The 19519-nt window shown below is 43.3% G+C and overlaps 1 protein-coding gene across 5 annotated transcripts in view; it reads left to right on the top strand.

Moving 5' to 3' along the window:
• NHS (NHS actin remodeling regulator) overlaps positions 1 to 17204 on the top strand; it is a 249210-nt gene extending 232006 nt beyond the window's left edge. For 2 of the 5 annotated variants that reach the window (XM_042037208.1, XM_042037235.1), the window contains exons 4-9: positions 1762 to 1824; positions 4006 to 4198; positions 7422 to 7553; positions 8797 to 11754; positions 12236 to 12362; positions 13056 to 17204. In XM_042037208.1, coding sequence (XP_041893142.1) covers positions 1762 to 1824; positions 4006 to 4198; positions 7422 to 7553; positions 8797 to 11754; positions 12236 to 12362; positions 13056 to 13680 — 4098 coding nt within the window. In that variant the 3' untranslated portion in view covers positions 13681 to 17204. Of the gene's footprint in view, positions 1 to 1761; positions 1825 to 1853; positions 2649 to 4005; positions 4199 to 7421; positions 7554 to 8796; positions 11755 to 12235; positions 12363 to 13055 lie in introns of those variants that run through there. The other 3 variants (XM_042037244.1, XM_042037217.1, XM_042037226.1) reach the window with 3 other exon arrangements.
• The last annotated feature ends 2315 nt before the right edge of the window (positions 17205 to 19519 follow it).

The raw sequence follows: 19519 nt of genomic DNA, 5'->3' as shown, positions 1-19519 counted from the left end.
CCAGACAAGTGTTTTCTCAGAGGCACCTGGCAGAGTGGTACATGGGTGAGGTAGGAAAGTGCTGCACTGATTGGACTGGCAGATGGGTAACCAGATCTTGCTTGTCTTGACTGTAGCCCACACTGCTATCTCTGAGACCGAAGTTGAGGTCCTGCTGTTTCTCTCCTGGACAGGTTTGCCCCTGAGTGTGCATGTTGCTGTGCTTGGAACTCAGAGCAGGAGGTCCCTCCTGTCCTCTTCTCCTTGTGCACTGACAATCACAGGCCATGGAATATTGCAAAGATTTTCATATCCTGAACTCTTGTCACCTCAGCAGCATTAGTCTCCCTCCATCTTGACCCTCCCCAGAGATCCTCTAGCACCTTCCATGAGGAAGTTGAATTTCAAGCATCCTGGTAACTGCAGTCAGTCTGCTTAGAGCAGATGACTGGAAACCTGGTCAGAGGACCAAGCATGAAATCATCCTTGGGTATCTGAGGAGTAAGTAGATTGAAATGGTTGATGTATTCAGTGTCTCCACAGCCTTTGTTGCATTAACAGAGGTGTTGCTCCTGAGACAAGGACTTTTCCCAGCTTGGGAGAACTGGTTTTTCACTGGCCTGGGGAGAAACTAAGCTGCTGGAAATGTTCACTGGGAACAGCTCTATTTTAATTTCCCCACTCTGCCCTCCTGTAAGGATTATGGACAGCTCATCTGGAGGCTTCCCATGGGTACAGAGGAACCAAGGAAAAGATGTTGTATATCTAGGAAGAGAATAGGATGAGATGGAGGATTAGGCCTTTTGAGAGTCACTACAGCTTTTTTTCTTGAGAGGAGACCATATAATGCAAAGTCTTTCAAACTGAGGTTTGTAGTTCCTCTGTCCCAGCAGTGTTGATAGTGATTGATAATGACTGGGAGGAAAAACATGCATAGAATTATTTGACATTATTAATCTGCTAACTAATGCAGGGAGAGATAATAACCCCTACCAAGAAACACGTGCTGGAGATTTCCAGGGGGCTCAACAGACCTGTTACCCTTCTCTCTTTTTTTGTTTGATTTCCTATTTCAAAAGAGGTAAGTTGTCCTTCACTCCTTGGTTTTGAAAACTGGACATTATAACAAAAAAACTGGAGTTTCTGACAGAAGAGGATTTTGGAGGTGTAGGGATTCAGGAAGACCCAGGATGCTGTGGCCATCGCTGTTTGTCCTTTCAAGTGTTACAAAAAGTGACAAAAAGCCAATTGGCCATTGTCGCCCTGACACAATGATTGCAACCTTAGAGAAGTAGTGATATCATCAGAAACACACAGCAATCAATGAATTTTATTAATCACCATCAGCATCATTATTTATATCCATTTCCTTAAAATTGAAAAAAAATTGAAAAAAATTCCCTTATATTATGAAATAATTCTCATTTATAACGTAATTGGATATGTATCTTGCATTGATTCAGCTCCAGGCAGAACACAGTTTTGAGTTACCAAATCAATAGAAGGCATTCTTGGGACAATTTAAGCGTGTCTGTACAAGAAGGCTGTACCAATTTCACTGCAGTTGTGTCTAATCCAAGTATGCAAAATCAGCACAGATTTCACAGGGGTTCAGACCAATCTGTTGTGGGGAATAAACCCATCAGTAGGAAACAGGATGAAAATCTCTGCTCATTTTGGCTCTGATGCTAATTTATCCAGACACAAATGATGTGCTTTTACCAGAATCGTTTTGTGTATGTTTTTAATTTTAATTTTTTTTTCCACATTTCACATTTATAGTTTTACAGCACCCGTTCGCCCACCCCAATTGAGTGTTGCCACATGACCCCCTGGAGTAGAAAGGTACTGGAAAAACAAGCAATCCTCAATTAACAGCCCTGTCTCACTCTTCTCCTCTCCAGATCCTAACCCTTCCTCTTGCTTGCTTTTCACTTGCTAACTTTACTGCGCTAAAAGAAGCCATCTCTGTTTTTCTCATGTCACTAAGATACAATAATAATGTTTTTCCCCCTTCTTTCATTCTTCACTTTGGATGGGTTTCAGGACCCCAAGGCCACAAAGCTGCCTTCCCCTATCACCTCCTTTAAAAGGCCTGAACTCGGACAGACTCGATAGCATTAGCAATTGTATTTAACTCTCTTGCCATGTTTTGCAACTGCCCCTTCTTTTTTTCCTAAATGGTAAGAAATGGTTTGGACAATGCCACACGGACAGCAGGTATTTATTCTCTGGCCATTTGGTGATGCCGCTGTTTGGAGAGGAGGAGCTCTGGCAGCCAGAGTCACTTTGCCCGCTTTGTCCAGCACTTCATTGTCATCCAGGGAAGGATGAATTCGGCAACAAATGAAGCCTCTGTGTGTGTGTGTGTGTGTGTGTGTGTTTGTCCCCACATGCCTGTGTGTGCGTGCAAGGGTGGGTTTTTTTGCATGCATGCATCAAACTTAGGGCTGGGGGGGGAGTTACCTAGGAAACAAAGTCTTTTGTGCTTGAAGTTTATATGAGCTATTCACGTCTGCCGGGAATTGGCACAAAAGCTGCAGGCAGAAAGAAGGCTGCAATGTTTGACTGAAATCCTACGTGGGAAAAGGGGGTTTTCTGCGGGCGGGAGAAGAGGAAACGTGCGTTGTCTTGGGTCTGGGGGTGCTGCAGGAGGTGACACTGACAAGGTAAGTAAGTGCCCTCCAACAGTTTAAATAGTAGCTGCCAAGTTAAGATCTTTAATGCTTTTGGGGCTGGGACATAAATGCTGTTTGGCAAGCCTAAGATGGTTAATTCCCCCAGGATTTGTGAGGAGCCTGGGAGGAGGAATGGCAGAAATACAATGGCAGACAGGGCATGATCCTGCGGTGTTCAACACCCGCCTGCTCAATGCTCTGCCGTGGCAATGGAGAGCAACATTTTATCTTTGCCCTGTTTGCTACCGAAACTAAAACTGGCAAATAAAGTGTAAACAGCAGGCATGAAGGAGAAAAGGCTGGCAGTTAAGCAGCTGGGAATTCAAGACTGAAGAGAAAGCCAATCTGAAAAGGATTGCACTTTTTTTTAAAAAAATGAGAGGCAGACAGATGTCCTGAGCTGGCCAAACAGTTGTCACAGCTTACAGAAGAATGTATTAATGGAAGAAGGGAGGGAAATTAGGCAGGAAAAGGTAAAGGTAAGTGTTTCTCCCCTCTGTCCCTTCCAAACAAAACAGAAACTTTTTTTTTTTTTGCAAACAAAGAGACCCCCAAACCCAAGCTGGCAGCCAGCACCACATGAAAACGCACTTGCTTTATTTCTCTTTGCAATACAGGGTGTTGGGGGATTTGTCATTTCTTCCAAAAGAAAACAAACCATCTCTGTTTCTTTCATGGTTTCTTTCATGCTGTTTACTTTTCTCTCTGTTTCTTCATCTTCAGCATCTAGTACTTCTTGTACTATGCTATAAACGTATGCATGGTTTCTAAATAATCTTTTGAATTTCTTCTGGTGGTGGCTACTCTTTTCTTTGGTTGTTATCCCCCTGTCCCAGCACTGTCAACACCTGCCACTTCCCACCACACAGCTGTTGGATGGCTGTACCATGGTCTGCTCTTGGTCTGCGTTTGTACAAATGAAATGCAAATGGTTTTTCTGAAGTATGGAGGGGTCTTCTTTAAAACTTTGGACCTTCTGATGCTTGTATGAATGGTTGTATGAGGCCAGTTGCAGTTGCAAATGAGAACTCACATGTCTAATGCTTGTGGTAACGGAGGACACGCTTGCCATGGCTAAGCACGAATGCAGGATGTGCCCCTTCTGACAGAGGAGCTGGCCTGTAAATGTCACTCTAAATGTGCTGAGTTCCAGTACGTTGAGGTGTTTTTCTCCTATTAGCAGGATGTTAAGTTTCCATTGGAGAATGGCTGGTGCTATGTGACTTAGCTAGAACGATTCCTTCCTGCATCCCTATAATTGATTTCTGATTTGTGTGTCTGCTTTGTTTCAAAATTAGCCTTGTGTGCCTGAATGGGAGACACTGATTTTGAATGTATTCATTTGCAGTCCCATCCACCAGAGGACGAAGATACAGATGTCATGTTAGGGCAGAGGCCGAAAAATCCAATACATAATATCCCTTCTACACTGGATAAACAAACCAATTGGAGTAAAGCACTACCTCTCCCAACTCCAGAGGAGAAAATGAAACAAGATGCCCAAGTGATTTCTTCTTGCATTATCCCCATCAATGTCACTGGTACAAATCTCTTCTATTTCTTTTTGTATTTATTGCATGGTTCAAGGGAGGTCAAGTACTTACTTTGTTTAATTTATTTGAAGTCACGGGATTGTGCAGTCTGGGGGCAAAGACCCTAGCTTGAAGATTTAGTTTCTGAAAGACAGTGGGCTAAATTCATCCCTTATGCGTGACTGCTGGAGTCACCGAAGCCTCATCTAGGATTAATTTGGCCCATATTTTCAGAGTCATGTTATATGGTGTAACATAACCCTAGTTCCCTGTATAAACAATGTACTTTTGTTGTGTATATAACCTACAATCTGTATTAACAAAGACCTCAAATAACTTTTTGAATGTAGCTGACTGAAATAATGCAGAAAGCTACCAAAATTAATCATATGATTATCATGTGTAGCAGGAGAAGAGAAACTAGAGAATGTAGGCTACTATTTGCAGTGCTTTAAACATGCAAGGCATGAATGTGTAGCATGCAAACCATCGCTCTGAGATCTCTTTACATGCTGCTATGCTGAAGGTATAGTAATGGCATTTTCTTTTATTTTTATAACATTTGGATATATTTGACTAGATTTATTTGAAGAAGAACTTGTTTATAGAAGCAGCAGGTATATCACTTATTAAATGTGATAGATGACTTATTTCCAGAATCAAAAATCAGGCTGTTTTTCTCTTTCTCTTTTTCTCTTTCTTTCCTTCCAGAGGGCTATGGTAAACATAAAGTTGATCTGAGTTTTCCTCAATAATATTTTCAAGTACCAAGTTTTGATTAATTTAAGAGCATAAAGTGGGCTAACTTCTACAGTTATAGACTTCAGTGTAAATAATCAGGAAAAAAGCAGGGGGCTTTCAGTTAACCTTCATTCTCCAGAGAAAATATTTGTATTTAATTCTATTTTCCCAGTAACTGGGGGGTTGGGGTAAGGTCACAGCCCCTCACCTCCCATTGTTCTTCCCCATGTTTATCAGTGTTGCACAAACCTTCCTGAAGACAGGCTGTAGGATTCACCATGGTGCTGGAGAGGGCTGTATGCCCACAGTCCAGCTTCAGCTCACAACCAAGGCTCTTGGGCTTGCAGCACGTCTGTCTTACAGCATCAAGGTGACAAGTCCCCATCTGCTCCACCATCAGCTGCATGAATCCTCCCAGTGACAGCAACATAGTCCCAGTTCCCCTCCGTCCTGGCAGAGAAGGTGACACTGCCCAGTGCCACCAGTTCTGCCTGCCTGTGGAGGTGGCATCCAGGAGTGGGTGTTCCTTTCCCCAGGACAGTGCTCTGGCCACAGGAGGACAGGCAGCTGGCCAGCAGAACTGCCTGCATACACCCTGCTGGGCTGCAGGTCAGGAGCCAGCCAGTCACGGTCATAGGTTGGGCACTGCCGCTGGAAATCCCCACAGAAAGTAATAGATAATGTGGCATATTTCCACGAGGTAAAGCTGGTGATAAAATGATGCTCCTTCTAGTTTTGATATAGGACCCTGACCGGTGCAGGCTTTCTAACAGGGCTAATGTCACCTAATGCAGCCAGAGGACAGTTAGGTCTGGGACCAATGTTAACTTTCCAGTAATAGCCATTTTTGCCTAGACTCCACCTGCCATACATTGGAACCAAATTTCCACTGATCAGTTTTACAGATCAAGAATGGTATGTAATCTTCTGGATGTTTATGTGTATCATTCTCATTAGCACTAATGGGAATAATTTGTATGCGTCACGGGGAAGAAATACCCTCTTCCACTTTCCTCTCGGAGATGACCCCTGTGCATCTGGCACACAGAGCATGTTTGGCTAACTCACAGTTGCTGGAAAACCAGCAATGATGCTGATTGATTTTTTTGTTTCAAAGAGTTTGCTTTTAGTTCTCTCTGTTTCTGTTTTTTAAGCTTCTCCCAACCCTGAGAAATGTTCACTTTTTTGAAAATTATTGTTGTTGGAGTTTACAGCACTTTTGTTCCATATTAAAGAAAGTTCTTCCTCTGCTTATTCCAGGGGCATTGGTGATTACAGGACATCTGTCTGAAGCTTCTATTTCACTGTAGTAGATTTCAAGAAGAACTTTTACAAGAAAGTTACTTTTTAATGTTTTACATTGTTATGTAATGTAATATGTATGTGTATGTCTGTGTATAATTATGTTTTCTATAATTATACGCTATTAAAATAGAGCTTCTTATCAGGATTTTTTTTTTCCTTTTGTTTGGTTTAGTTTGTTCGTTTTTCTTAAGATTACAAACCACTGTACCAGCAATCCTTATGTTAGTGTTTTTATGGACCTGGCACATTTTTTCCAACCTGTCCCATGTCAACTTTAGAGAGCGTGAGTGTACAGTTGTGCAAAAAGCCAGCGCAGATAGGCACTGGCCTTCTGGTCAGCCTCCTTTTAACTCTGTTTTGACTAGACAGTGTAAAATCAAACTGAAGGAACACTTCCCTGTGCTAATGCCATGGAAACATAAAGAAAACAAAGAATTCTCACCTATTCTGTATGAAAGTGATCATAAATAAATGTACTCAAGAACTTGTGCTTCTAAATCTAAACTGAGGGTTCTTGATTGTGTGACCTGAGCAGACTCCCACTGTGTGCTGCGCACATGGGAAAATCAGGCCACTTCCTGATGTATGCAAATAAATAGCAGCTCCCCGTTCATGTCACTCTTGGCCATGTGTCATTGTCACAGAGAATGCTCTCTAAACTTGCATGGTGACTTGGCCCCATTTTAGCTGTCTCCTTCCTTTTCGAAATGTTAGCTCCCTTGGCATATTGGTCTCCTAAGAAGCACCCAACTACTGCAATATGGCATTATAACCTTAAAATGTTTTCTTACACTTAGTTGCTTAAAATAAGTCAGGCTACAGCTGAACAAATAATGCTTTGCAGACAAGTTACTGTCATTGTCCCTATGACAGATGGATAAATAGCTATAAGAAAGATGCCCTGCTACCAAGAGCTCTCTATTTGCCTTTCTGATTTTCTTTCCTTTTTCCGTTCTTTTTCTTTTCATGCCTTCTGTTATTTTTGGCAGACCAGGCTGCTGAGGGGGAGCTGGAATTAGATGTAAAACTGTGATATACTGTGATATAATTTACATAAGAGCTACATAAGGGCTCCCTTATGTTTATTCACAGGCTTAATCCAAGCTCACATACCTCCACTGTGTTCCAGCCATGAAAATTTGTTTACTATTTCTAAAGGCTAATGAGACCTATTTATGGGTTGCAGGAGTTGGTTTTGACAGAGAGGCTAGTATACGCTGCTCTCTTGTTCATTCACAATCTGTACTACAGCGGAGACGAAAGTTGAGGAGGAGGAAAACCATCTCTGGCATCCCCAGAAGAGTGCAACAAGAAATAGGTGTAGTATAAATACAAATCTTCCGTAGATAGCTTTCTAACCAACTTAAATTACAGGGATATGAGCTGGTAGCTAGCCTTCCAAAGAAATGAAACCTTTAAAGTGTAAATGCTTGTGGAGTTTAGGAATGACATGTTTTGTTCATTTGATTTATTACAGTAAGTAAAGCTATATTACTCCATATGGCCTTGAAGGACCGGGAGCCTTACTGAGTAATATAGATGTACGTGTTCAGCTCTTATTGTGTAAATGTTAATCAGTTCTTTTTTTCTTTTTCATTTTATTTCTGTTATGAACCCATAGTTATGTGCATAAAAAGTAACTAGATTAAGTGAAAGTTTTTTCTTGCATCAGGGGAGCTTAAGGTAAAGAACTGACAGATGTTACTCAGCAAAGTGATGATCAGTTGTCACAACAGCTGGATAACTTAGATGCGTCGTTGAATATCCACCATAGATACAGCTGCTGGCACCCTATGGGAGCTTTGCTAAACCTTCCTTTTATTTATCACACTCCTCAATTCCTTCTTATTATTCTTTATCACCAAGAATATTTGCCTTAAATCTACCAAATTACCTCACTTTTTGTCAAGGTAAATTAGGAGCAACTCTGTTGGGGGCAAATTCAGTGTGAAATTCTTATGAACTCTAAATAAAACTAACAGAATTATTATTTCGTAATGTTCATCTGCACCTGAAGATGGTTCTGGTGTTTCGGCCCATTGCCATGAAACTTGATGGGAAGCAGAAGGAATGTGTTTATCACAGGGAATAAACAATCAGAGAACCTATGAAAGAAAGGTCCTTTTGTCTTGCAAATATTCTTGATAGTAAAGAAGCAGATAATGAAAATTCTGAACAAACAGGTAGGCAAAACAGAATTATTTTTAGAAGCTTATGGAGTGTTTTGTCCAGCAGCCACTCCTGAAAACTGTCTTTAAGTAGCTGAAATAGAGTCATAAAAACTGAAAATATTTGTCTTAATATTTACCACAGCAAGCTCAGCTCTACATTGAGAACGCATTGCAGAGGTCATGTTGCAGGACTAGGAGAATTTCCCTACCTCACTGGCAGGAGGTCTGCCTTATAAATTCTTTATAGCAAACTTAAATTTGGTCCAATGCTCAGCAAGATTAAAAAATAAAAAATACAGCAGATAATGCTTCTTGGGTTGCTCCGCGGGTTGTCTCGTGCCAGGAAATGTGGAGCTCTCTCCCACTCACCCAGCTTTCCGTGTGTCCTAGATTCAGACGAGTCACCAGTGGCAAGAGAGCGCAATGTGATTGTGCACACAAACCCGGAATTCTCTGGCTCCAACAACAGGAGGTTGGGGACCCGGGACTCGGAGTGCCAGACAGAAGAAATCCTGATAGCTGCTCCCTCCCGGCGACGGATCCGCGCCCAGCGGGGGCAGAGCGTTGTAGCCTCTCTCTCCCACTCCGCTGGCAACATCTTGGTGCTGGCGGACAATGGGGATGCGGTCTTTGCTGCTGCTGTGAGCAACCGCATCCGCTCGCGAAGCCTTCCTCGCGAGGGTGCCCGGGCCAGCGAGGGCCATCAGGATGCCACCACCAAGAGTGCAGGCTACGAAGCAGAGCACTTCCTAGCTGGTCAGGAGAGGATCCCAAAAAATGGGAAGGAGATCTTGAGCAAGCAGGGTTCACAGGAGTGCCAGCCCATTGGTTTAACTTGTCCTCAGCACCTGCATAGCCCTGAACACAGCATTGGCGAGAGGGGGAGATCTCGGCTGTCAAGGATGGTCGATTCAGGCAGCTGTGAAATTTCATCCAACTCAGACACCTTCGGGAGCCCAATTCACTCCATCTCCACAGCAGGAGTCCTGCTCAGCAGCCACATGGACCAGAAAGATGACCACCAGTCCTCCAGTGGCAACTGGAGCGGAAGCAGCTCCACCTGTCCCTCCCAGACATCTGAAACCATTCCTCCTGCTGCCTCTCCTCCACTGACAGGCTCTTCACACTGTGACTCTGAGCTGTCGCTCAATACCGCTGCTAATGCCAATGAGGACTCCAGTGTCTTCATCACAGAGCAGTTTGGTGACCACGCAGACAAGGTCAGGGGCCACAGGGCGAGCTCCTTCACGTCCACTGTGGCAGATTTACTGGATGACCCCAACAACAGCAACACGAGTGACAGCGAGTGGAACTACCTGCACCATCACCATGACGCCTCCTGTCGCCAGGATTTCAGCCCTGAGCGCCCAAAGGCAGACAGCCTGGGATGCCCCAGCTTTACCAGCATGGCCACCTATGACAGCTTCCTCGAAAAGACCCCCTCTGACAAGGCAGACACTAGCTCACACTTTTCTGTGGATACTGAAGGATACTATACCTCCATGCACTTTGACTGTGGTCTGAAGGGTAATAAAAGCTATATTTGCAACTATGCAGCCCCAGGCTCTGAGAGTGGCCAGACGGAGAGCATGACTTCCAGCCTAGCTGACTGTGCCTGGCAGGAGTGCATGAGCCACAGGAGGCAGGGACGGCAGAGCATCTCACTGAAGAAACCAAAGGCAAAGCCAGCCCCACCAAAACGCAGCTCGTCTTTGAGGAAATCAGAGGGCAGCACCGACCTTCCTGACATGAAAGAACCAAAGATCGGTGGTGGGCAGCATGTCTCTCACACTGCCAGGGAGATGAAGCTGCCCCTTGAGTTTTCAAACACACCTTCCCGAGTGGAAGGCCCCAACCTGCCAGCCAAGCAGGAGCTTCCCTGGACAAACCAGGGTGATGGCGGATTAAAGGACGCTCCATTTGACACCGCTGATATCCCTTCCTTTAAAGATGAAGGTGCTGAACAACCTCACTATGCAGATCTCTGGCTTCTGAATGACTTGAAATCCAGTGATCCTTACAGGTCCTTGTCCAATTCAAGCACTGCTACGGGTACTACAGTCATAGAGTGCATCAAGTCACCCGAGAGCTCTGAATCCCAGACGTCTCAGTCTGGGTCACGAGCTACAACCCCATCCCTCCCCTCTGTTGATAATGAGTTTAAGCTGGCCTCCCCAGAGAAGTTGGCGGGATTAGCCTCACCCTCCAGTGGGTACTCCAGCCAGTCAGAGACGCCCACCTCTTCTTTTCCGACAGCTTTCTTTTCAGGACCCTTGTCTCCAGGGGGGAGCAAGAGGAAGCCAAAAGTACCAGAGAGGAAGTCATCGCTGCAGCAGCCACTCTCAAAAGATGGCACCGCCTCAGTGAGCAAAGACCTCGAACTTCCAATTATACCTCCTACTCACCTCGACCTAAGTGCTCTTCACAATGTCTTGAGCAAGCCCTTCGCTCACAGGCACCAGCTGCATACCTTTAGCCACAGCAAGCAGAGCGCAGTTGGGGAAGCCCTGCAGCCCAGCCCTCCCTCTGCCCTCGCCATCACGCCCTCCGTTCTCAAGTCTGTCCACCTCCGGGCAGTCAACAAGCCTGAAGGAGTGAAACATAAAGGCAGTACCCCAGACCTGCTCTGCATACAGGAGACCACTTTGATGGCAACTGATGTCTCTCCAGGCAAAATGAGGCCACTGTTAGCTAAGAAACCAGTATCACGCCAGTACTCTACAGATGAGGCCATAATGCTGTACATTGACACTTCCCCAGCAGAAGCAGGCCCTGGAAAGCCACCTTTAGAGAAAAGCTCCTCTTTTGGCGGGCAGAATAGCTGCGAGCGAGAAGCTGTAACTTCAGCAAGCATGGGTCTGGTTGAAATCAAACCTGGGAAGGACCAAACACACCTGGCCGCTGAATACTTACCAGAAAGCTCTCTGAATCAGACATGTGCCGTCCCCGTGGATGGCTTTCAGAAGGGCTCAGCTGTCCCCACAGGTGATGATGAAACAAAGAAACCTGTCCAGGGAGCAGAAACAGTGCACGATCTTCAGCAAGTGCAGGCTCAGCAAGAGCTCTCTGCAGGCAGCAAGGGGAGTGTGGAAGCTGGGCCTGTGGGTGAAAGCCCAGCTCAGGCTGAGGGACCGACCATCACCTATCAGTTAAAGCACCAACCCGATGTAAGCCACCATGTGCCTGGGAATATCAGCTATGAAGCAGAGATGGCAGCAGTGGATTCACTCAGCGAAGAGGGTTGCAAGCAGGAAAACGATATCACATCAGGTATCCCAACCAAAAGTGCCTCTGATGACAGCAGGGCAGACGAGACAGTGGGCGGTGCAGACGAGCCTTCGCTGAAAGGTCAGTTGGGAACTCTTTCTGTGTCATACCCAATCAGGCGGCTTTGGACGGGATGGTAGTGGAGTCACAGAGCAGAGTGGCACATCAGCTTCCCTCTGTGTGTTTAAGCATAGAGCCCCCCATGTCTCTTAGCTGGCCAGCCAGCCCAAAGCTATTTACACTTTTCCAAAGTATTCAGACTGTATTTCTGATATTTATTTCCTCCCTTTTGCTGCACTTCAACTGAAAGGATAAAAGGGAGGAGCACTGGCCCTGGGTACAGAAGAGTCTTATTATCACAGCTATGCTGTAAATGGGAGATCTGTGTTCAGTGCCCCTTTTATGGGCTCCAACATGGAACAGGCACTTTTAGATTGGAGGGTAAAGGCTGTATGGTGGTATTGGCCACTTGGTTGTGAGTGGAGCTGATGGCTTCAGCTGGAGGTGCTGTTGCAAAGCACAGTGGAGTCTGACTCATAACATGGCTTCTCTCCTTTTTAAGAGTCTTCTCCAAGCGATGAGTCCATCATGTCTCCGCTGAGCGAGGAGTCACAGGCTGACACTGAGGATGTCTTTGTGTCTCCAAACAAACCCCGCACTACTGAGGATCTGTTTGCAGTCATTCACAGGTGACCTAACCTTGCGGCAATGGGAAATGGTAACATGCTTCCCTGCACAGTTGTCCACTAACAGTAGCTGCAGGATGGTTATTCCATGTTTAAGTCTTGTCCTCAAACTACCTTCTTTAGTTAACTCAGTTTAGTTTTTTAAACTGCAGCTTTTAAAACATGCTTTATTTATGGTCTGGAGTGCAGTCTGAGTATCTTCATGTGTGGGATGCTTTACAGACAAAAACATCAGGCTGTTCTAACAAACATACATGTCTTCAAAAAAAACTACCTGCAGTGGTTCCTGTCTTCTGCCTACCAGTCTACCAGCGCTGTTCTGGTGAATAAGTTGTTGCAGCGAGAAAGATGAGGAGGCATCTCTTCAATTTTAGAGTATTTTGTAGTCAACTGAAATTTGGGATCACAACTGAAATTAAAGTTTTCTGATACTGAATAGATTACTCTATTATTGTTACCTAAGATTCTGTATGCATTGTTGTCTTTAAAAAGAGCATACATTGTTTTGGAAGAGCTGGGTAATGTTGAGAGGGAGTCCATAGCTCAGTGCCATCAGTCACTGATAGCCTCCAATATTTGACAGAGGGATTAAGAGAACTCTGGCTAATATGAAAGCATCTGTAAATTTCCAGAACATCGCTAAGCATTATCCTACAAAAATAACATATGAAAGAGTTTTCCTTTATGTTTTTACAGATCAAAAAGGAAAGTTCTTGGGAGAAAGGATTCTGGAGACCTTTCTGTAAGAAACAGATTGAGAGCTTCATCTGGGACCAGCAGCCAGCCTCCCACCAGCAGCACACTGCCCACCAGCAACATGCCACCAGCCAGCAGTGTGGGCACTCCCATTAGCAGTCAGAGGTCCCCCGGGCTCATATACAGGAATGCCAAAAAGTCCAACACATCCAATGAGGAGTTTAAGCTACTGCTCCTTAAAAAGGGCAGCCGATCTGATTCTAGCTACAGAATGTCTGCCACAGAAATTCTGAAAAGTCCTATTTTGCCCAAGTCTCCTGGAGAGCTGATGGTGGACGCCCTTCAAAGCATGGAAGAGTCTCCTCCCATAACGAGCCCTGATGCATTATCCCCGCTCTCCCCCTGCTCCCCAAGGGTCAACACGGAAGGATTCTCCTCCAAGAACTTCCCCATGTCGGCATCCTCGCGGGTGGGGCGGTCACGGGCGCCGCCGGCAGCCAGCAGCAGCCGGTACAGCGTGCGCTGCAGGCTGTACAACACCCCCATGCAGGCCATCTCCGAGGGGGAGACCGAGAACTCGGATGGCAGCCCCCACGACGATCGGTCTTCTCAGAGCTCTACATAGGCTGGGTGGGGTGCCAGGGCCAGGCTGTCAACACCACTCGAGCTCTGCAAGGATGTCAACATAAGAGGCCAACGCTGTAGCAATCAAAAAAAAAAAAAAGGAAAAAAAAAAGAAGAAAAAGAACACTCGCAGGGCAATATCAATGCTTAGATGTGTTTGCATTCAGAAGACGCTGGGGAAACAAAAGGACTACAGCTGTAGCTATTTATTACATTACATTTTCTAAAAGGATGAAGATATGCTATGTCTGTTCTGTTTTCTTTTGGCTTCATTTGCTTTATCCCACTCTCATTTCCATTGTCACTGTAGATTTCAAGGCTATACACTTTCCACAGAGTTAAAGCTGACTTTGGGTGGGTTTTTTTCCCAGAAGCTGCCCATCTAGAAACAAATCCCTCACTGTAGTGCTTCCCTAGGGAGAAAAAAAAAAAAAAGAAAATGCTCTTGAGAATTGGTATTTTTCTACACTAAAATGAGCTGAAACAAAATTTAGAAGAAATTAACAAAACATATGTAAATATATTTTTGATAAAAATTTGTAAATAGAATTATCAAAAAGTGGACGTGGCAAACGATTTACTGCATAACAACTTTGTTTATAGAAGACAAATGAATTCAATTGTAATAACTGTATTCTGTGAATACCATTTTCATATCAGACATAAAACATGGCCACCAATAACCACTTTCAGTGTGACAGGCCGGAAGGATGACATTGAGCAGTGGAAAGCGGGAATTTTCCGCCTTAGTTTAGGAAATGGAAAGGCTGACTGTGAGGGGATTAAAGAAACCATTTGTCTTTCTACGGCAGCTCCAAAGAAGCTAACTGGAAAGCACAGCTGGGAGGGTTACCGTGAGGATCAGTGGGGAAGATGAGCGTGTTTTTGACAGAACAAAGCTGGGTCTGATGCAAAGCCCCAAAGGGTCCCATCCCACAGCCTCCCCTGGGCCTTTATTCTTGCAGGGATAGCTTCAGAGAGGATAGATGTGAGAGGAAACAATATTTAACTTTCATATTCCTATTAGGCTATTGGGATACATAACACAGTCATAACCTGGTAACTATAAACTTTAAACACGATTAGTTTCTGGTTCGTAAAGGAAACAAATTATAAGCATGCAAGAAGAGCTTTCGATTTATCAGTAAATATCCGCAATGAGTTTTCAGTGAAGCTTTCTCTTTGTGCTGATGAGATTCATGCTACCTAAATATTTACAAAAATGACACTGTGAAAACGTAGCTGGGAAATAGGTATGTGTATGCATTATTTATATTCATTGCTGATCTGGGAAGGGGAAAGCTCCAGTTCATTGTGCCAGCCACGTACAGTAGGGATCTTGTCTGGGTTTACCAGAAACACAGAACAGGGTGGGGGACTGGGGTGGGGTGGGAAAGGAGACAAATCAAAGTAGCTGCTTTGATACAAATGAAGGCAGGGAGATTAAAGCTGAATTACTTGAAGTTACTTGAACATTCTCATCTTAAAATCGCAAGAGCCTGTGAGTTGCTATATACTTTTAATTTTTCAACAGAATAAAACCAACAGGCCTGATTCTCCTTTGGGCACAACTTCCATTGAGATGTAGCCCCATCTGTGCTACTTAGAGGACAAGGCCCTCTTTATCCAAAACTGATGCAGTTGGTGTTGGTTGCTGTAGGATATGGTTTGGAATAGAGGAAAGGTTAGTGCAGAGAAAATAGTGAAGGAGGAATGGGGTGTGCAATAGGACAGGTCAAGAAGAATGGCAGAAAGAGTGTTCTTTGGTACAAAGAAATCAGCTAAAAGCTGGCTTTAAGCATAAGTCAATGACTGGGAGGCAGGATGTGTGTATTCGGTTTCTACTGGTTTTTTTCTTTTAATCATGTAACACATAAAGTTGAGAGTTATTAAAAGAAGGCAGATCATGTTTTAAAGAGGAAGGTTCTACCTAAAACTGTTACAATTTTAAGGAGTCAAAGCAAATCAGAACAATTTAACAGATCTGAAATGTTATTCCCCATGAGGTTCACATCTGATTTTGTTTAGTGCTTACCACAAGACATATATTTTTCAGGGTTTCCTACTGTTCTCCTGTGTAGCCTGGTTGCATTCAGTTGATGAGGCAGAGTCACTGTGCATGTGATATGTGTGTTGGGATGGGCGTTGGTCCGGTCCATCAGTTGAAGGGCTGCAAAATTGTCTAAAATAGTTTTTAAAAAGGTAAAGGGAGAAACGTTTCGGAAACAAAAGGCTAATCACATCAGTAGCTTAGTTAGGAAAATAAGTCTGAATACAAGTGAAGTGAATGAATGAGAATGTTTTAAGAGGAAATGTTTAGCATAGAACAAACCACCTCCTGAGGAGTATGAGGAAAGGAAGTTTCAATACTGGGCAAAAAATCCTTAGTTTGTCATCTTCAGTCATTTTCCACAAAAATTATACCAGGAGCACTTTTACAAGATTCTAATAGTCCTGAGTTAAGTAGTCATTCAAAACAGTAAAGAGAATACAGCTGAATTGACTTTGATTGAACCACTTTTTATTACCAATCAATAATTCCATAGAGACCCTAAATAAATATATATACACTAATTTTTTTTTTTTACCAGAATGGTGAGGGAATACTTTAAATGCAAAACAAACACAGAACAATCCCATTACAGTATAGTCTTATTTTGCTTAATTTTCTAGTTTACATTTAGCAGATTGAAACCCAAATAGAGAGATTCTCTATGAAGAAGAGAGTTCATAACAAACGTGGGAGTCACAGGAAGACAGATGGCGGGGATCCCTGTAGCATTGCAGGCGTGCCATTAAGGCACCAGAGGACAAGCCATAGAGGGAAGGGAACATCACTCACCTCTTGAGACAGGGTACAGTATGTGCACCAGGTAACTGCTGGACCGTCATTTCAACCTACTGTTCTGTTGCTTGCACTGATGTTAAGAAAATGATTTCTTAAGTTATACAGCTGTGTTCTGAAAAATAACATTTTCCCCTTTTCTTGTTTCTTTTTTTTTTCTTTTTTTTTTTCTTTCTGTTGTTGTTGTTGTTGTGGCAGCATAGAGGGCATGGGATAGTTGTAGCAAATAAAGCGTATGTTTGCTTTTGCCAAAGGTCAGTGATTGAGTGCATTTGCTGCAATGGTGGCAGATAGAGAAATACTGTAGGTTATGACTTAAAGAATTTAAAAAAAAATTAAGAAGGTTACAGTGTAACTATTTTGGTACTAGCACCAGTTCATGCTGGCAGAAAAGACAATGGTTTATGGACTTGCATCCATTTTGTATTTTTGTAATATTTGTAAATATGAACTTTTTAAATTGTTGCAAATATGGTTTCTTTTGTAAAATGTTTTCAAAGTTTACATTAAATCCAAGCCTTTGTATATTTTAGAGCTGTGCAACACTTTAAGTCTTGTATTTATTTTTAGTAAAAACGGTGACAGTTTCATTGTGAACCCCTCTCAAAAAATGTGTTGGAAAAGTTTGATTACCTAGAAAGTGTGTATAGAAACTGCAAATAAACGTGACTGCAATTAAATCACACGTTCTCCTTACTTTCTTGTAATGAGATGTGAAAGCTAATCTACAGACTACAAGTATGCTATTTCCCAAGGTCACTCTCAGCACATTACACATTTCAAACTTATTTAATCATGCTTTCTCTTCAACTTATTTTTTTTCATAAATTAAGGGAAAATGTCTATCCAAACTGTCACTCACTTTAAGTGCCCACCAGTACAACTTTGCCAGAATCTAGTAACTGCTGAATTCACCCCACAACTTTTACAGTTAAGAAAAGCCTAAGAGAAAGAAAGCTGGGATGTAAAATGGAGAGACTACTACTTTATGTTCAGCTGGAAAAGAAAACAAATTGCAACATTTCAGACTCAAGACAAAGAGAATCCAGGGACTGGATCTTATCAGATAAAGCAAGCCTTAGGCAAAAGGGAGGCCACAGATTATAAACACAAACTCTGAAGAGCAAACACTACTTCATTTTAAAATGGTTCAGTTATCAGGAGGTTGAGATGTCAGGACATGGAAGCTAAGTGTTTAAACAACAGTCCCTCGCAGGTCTCTTTGAAAATGGAGATGAAAATGCACATCATGAAACTTTGGTTTCAGCTGTCATCTTTTAAGTAGCCTTGGAACACAGTACTTGGTGCTTAAAAAACGTATGTGGAAAAAAAGGCTGATACGTGCAGATGTGGTGTTACAGAGAGTGTGAAAAAAGAGGAATTTTGGGGACTGCTGCTGGGCTATCTGCAGCGATAATTTGCAATTGTATGAGGATTGCCCAAATGATGTGGTAGCCTTCTGAGTAGTCTCCAATGTGATTCAGTTTGCATAACATTTAACCAAATGGTCATGTAGTTAATGACTATGTAGATAACTTCCTGTTGTCTTGTGTGCCTTTCCCATCCCAAAACCACAGGTAAGCAAGATCTGTAGGAAAAGGTTAGCTGGTAGGGGCAGACACAAGCTGGTTTTCATCTGCCTGCTGTATATCTGTATTTTTTCATGCTCAGTGGAAGGAAACACTAAACATTAGACTACATAAAATATACCCAGTGTTTTTTTACGAAAGCAAGGTGTCAGGTCCTGTGCCGGTTTAGACAAATTTGGAGATATATCCTCTGACAGAAGGCAGGTTACAACCACCCCTCCCCCACCAGGTTTGGGGAAAAAAAAATTTTCCTCGAAGGATAGTGAAAGAGATAAAACTATTTATTTAAGAAACACACAGGAAAAGGACAATAATGCTAAATAATAATAAAACCTCTCGCTCTGCTGAGAGAAACCTGGGAGAATTTCAGAGTCCTTCCAGAGTCTCTCTCTCTCCCCTCCTCGGAGTTGGGACGGGGTGGTGGGCCCACCTCCAGGGCCTCCACCTTGGTGGAAAAAGTCCTGATGTCTTCTGATGTTGAAAACAGTCCAGCAGAGAAAAAGGGAAAAAACTAAAGTCCCAAGAAAACAAAAGTTCAACTCTCTGTCTCTCTCCTGAGAAAAAGTAGCCAAAAGCTGGCTTTAAAGCAAGCTGCTTCCTCCCGCTCCTGCCACTGCTGAACACAGAGGAGTCTCTATCTCTGTGTGTCCTTGAAACACTGCTTTGAAAAAGTACACTTTTCTCTCCCCCCTCTCAGGCTCAGTTTAAAGGCATAGAAAGGCACAAAATTAATTTCTGGGCGTAGAACAGTGATATGGGATACAACATCATGAAGTCACCCCAAGACAGGTCCCAAGAGAGCAATCCTGGGCCACCTGGTCTGGGATAGCCACAAAATGTTGGACCCTAGAGGGCAGTCATGGACTGCCTACTCAGAGGTACATTTGGGATACCTTTGAGCTAAATTATGGTGAAACAATGCAAAACAAACAATTAAAAAGTTTTATTTACTGCAGCAATTATTTAAATCTTATTATAACAGCCTGTGGCAGCAATGGTTTAAATATTTCTGAACAGCACATGGCAACAGCGATTTCTGAACTTTTCTGGAACTTTCTGAACAGCGATTTCTGAACTTTTCTGGAGAGGATGAAAGGAAGAAGGAATCCACCATTGTGGATCCCACTGTAGTCTGTTTCAAAAGACTCTTATTCTTTTAATATTCATTACTCTCTCATGGTGGGTACCACCAATCAATCATAGTACAGCCTAAGTGAAACTTGTTATATACCTGGTTACAGTTTCCTTGATCTTTTCAAGGACTATTGTCTTCCATTAGGTTGCAACAAATTTGTGCCCACAAATTACCCCATTCTTAGACCACCCTGGCAGGAAAATGACTATTGTTGTTATATTGGATAGACTTGGGTTTGGACAAGTTACTGAGCCATAGCTTCAGCACTTTT

This window comes from Corvus kubaryi, unplaced genomic scaffold, assembly GCF_017639235.1.
Source record: "Corvus kubaryi isolate FWS band 111438036 unplaced genomic scaffold, C.kubaryi_AGA036_p1.0 133, whole genome shotgun sequence".
Lineage (NCBI taxonomy): Eukaryota > Metazoa > Chordata > Aves > Passeriformes > Corvidae > Corvus > Corvus kubaryi.
The sequence above is the reverse complement of the archived record's forward strand: the minus strand, read 5'-3'. Positions and strand labels throughout refer to the sequence as shown.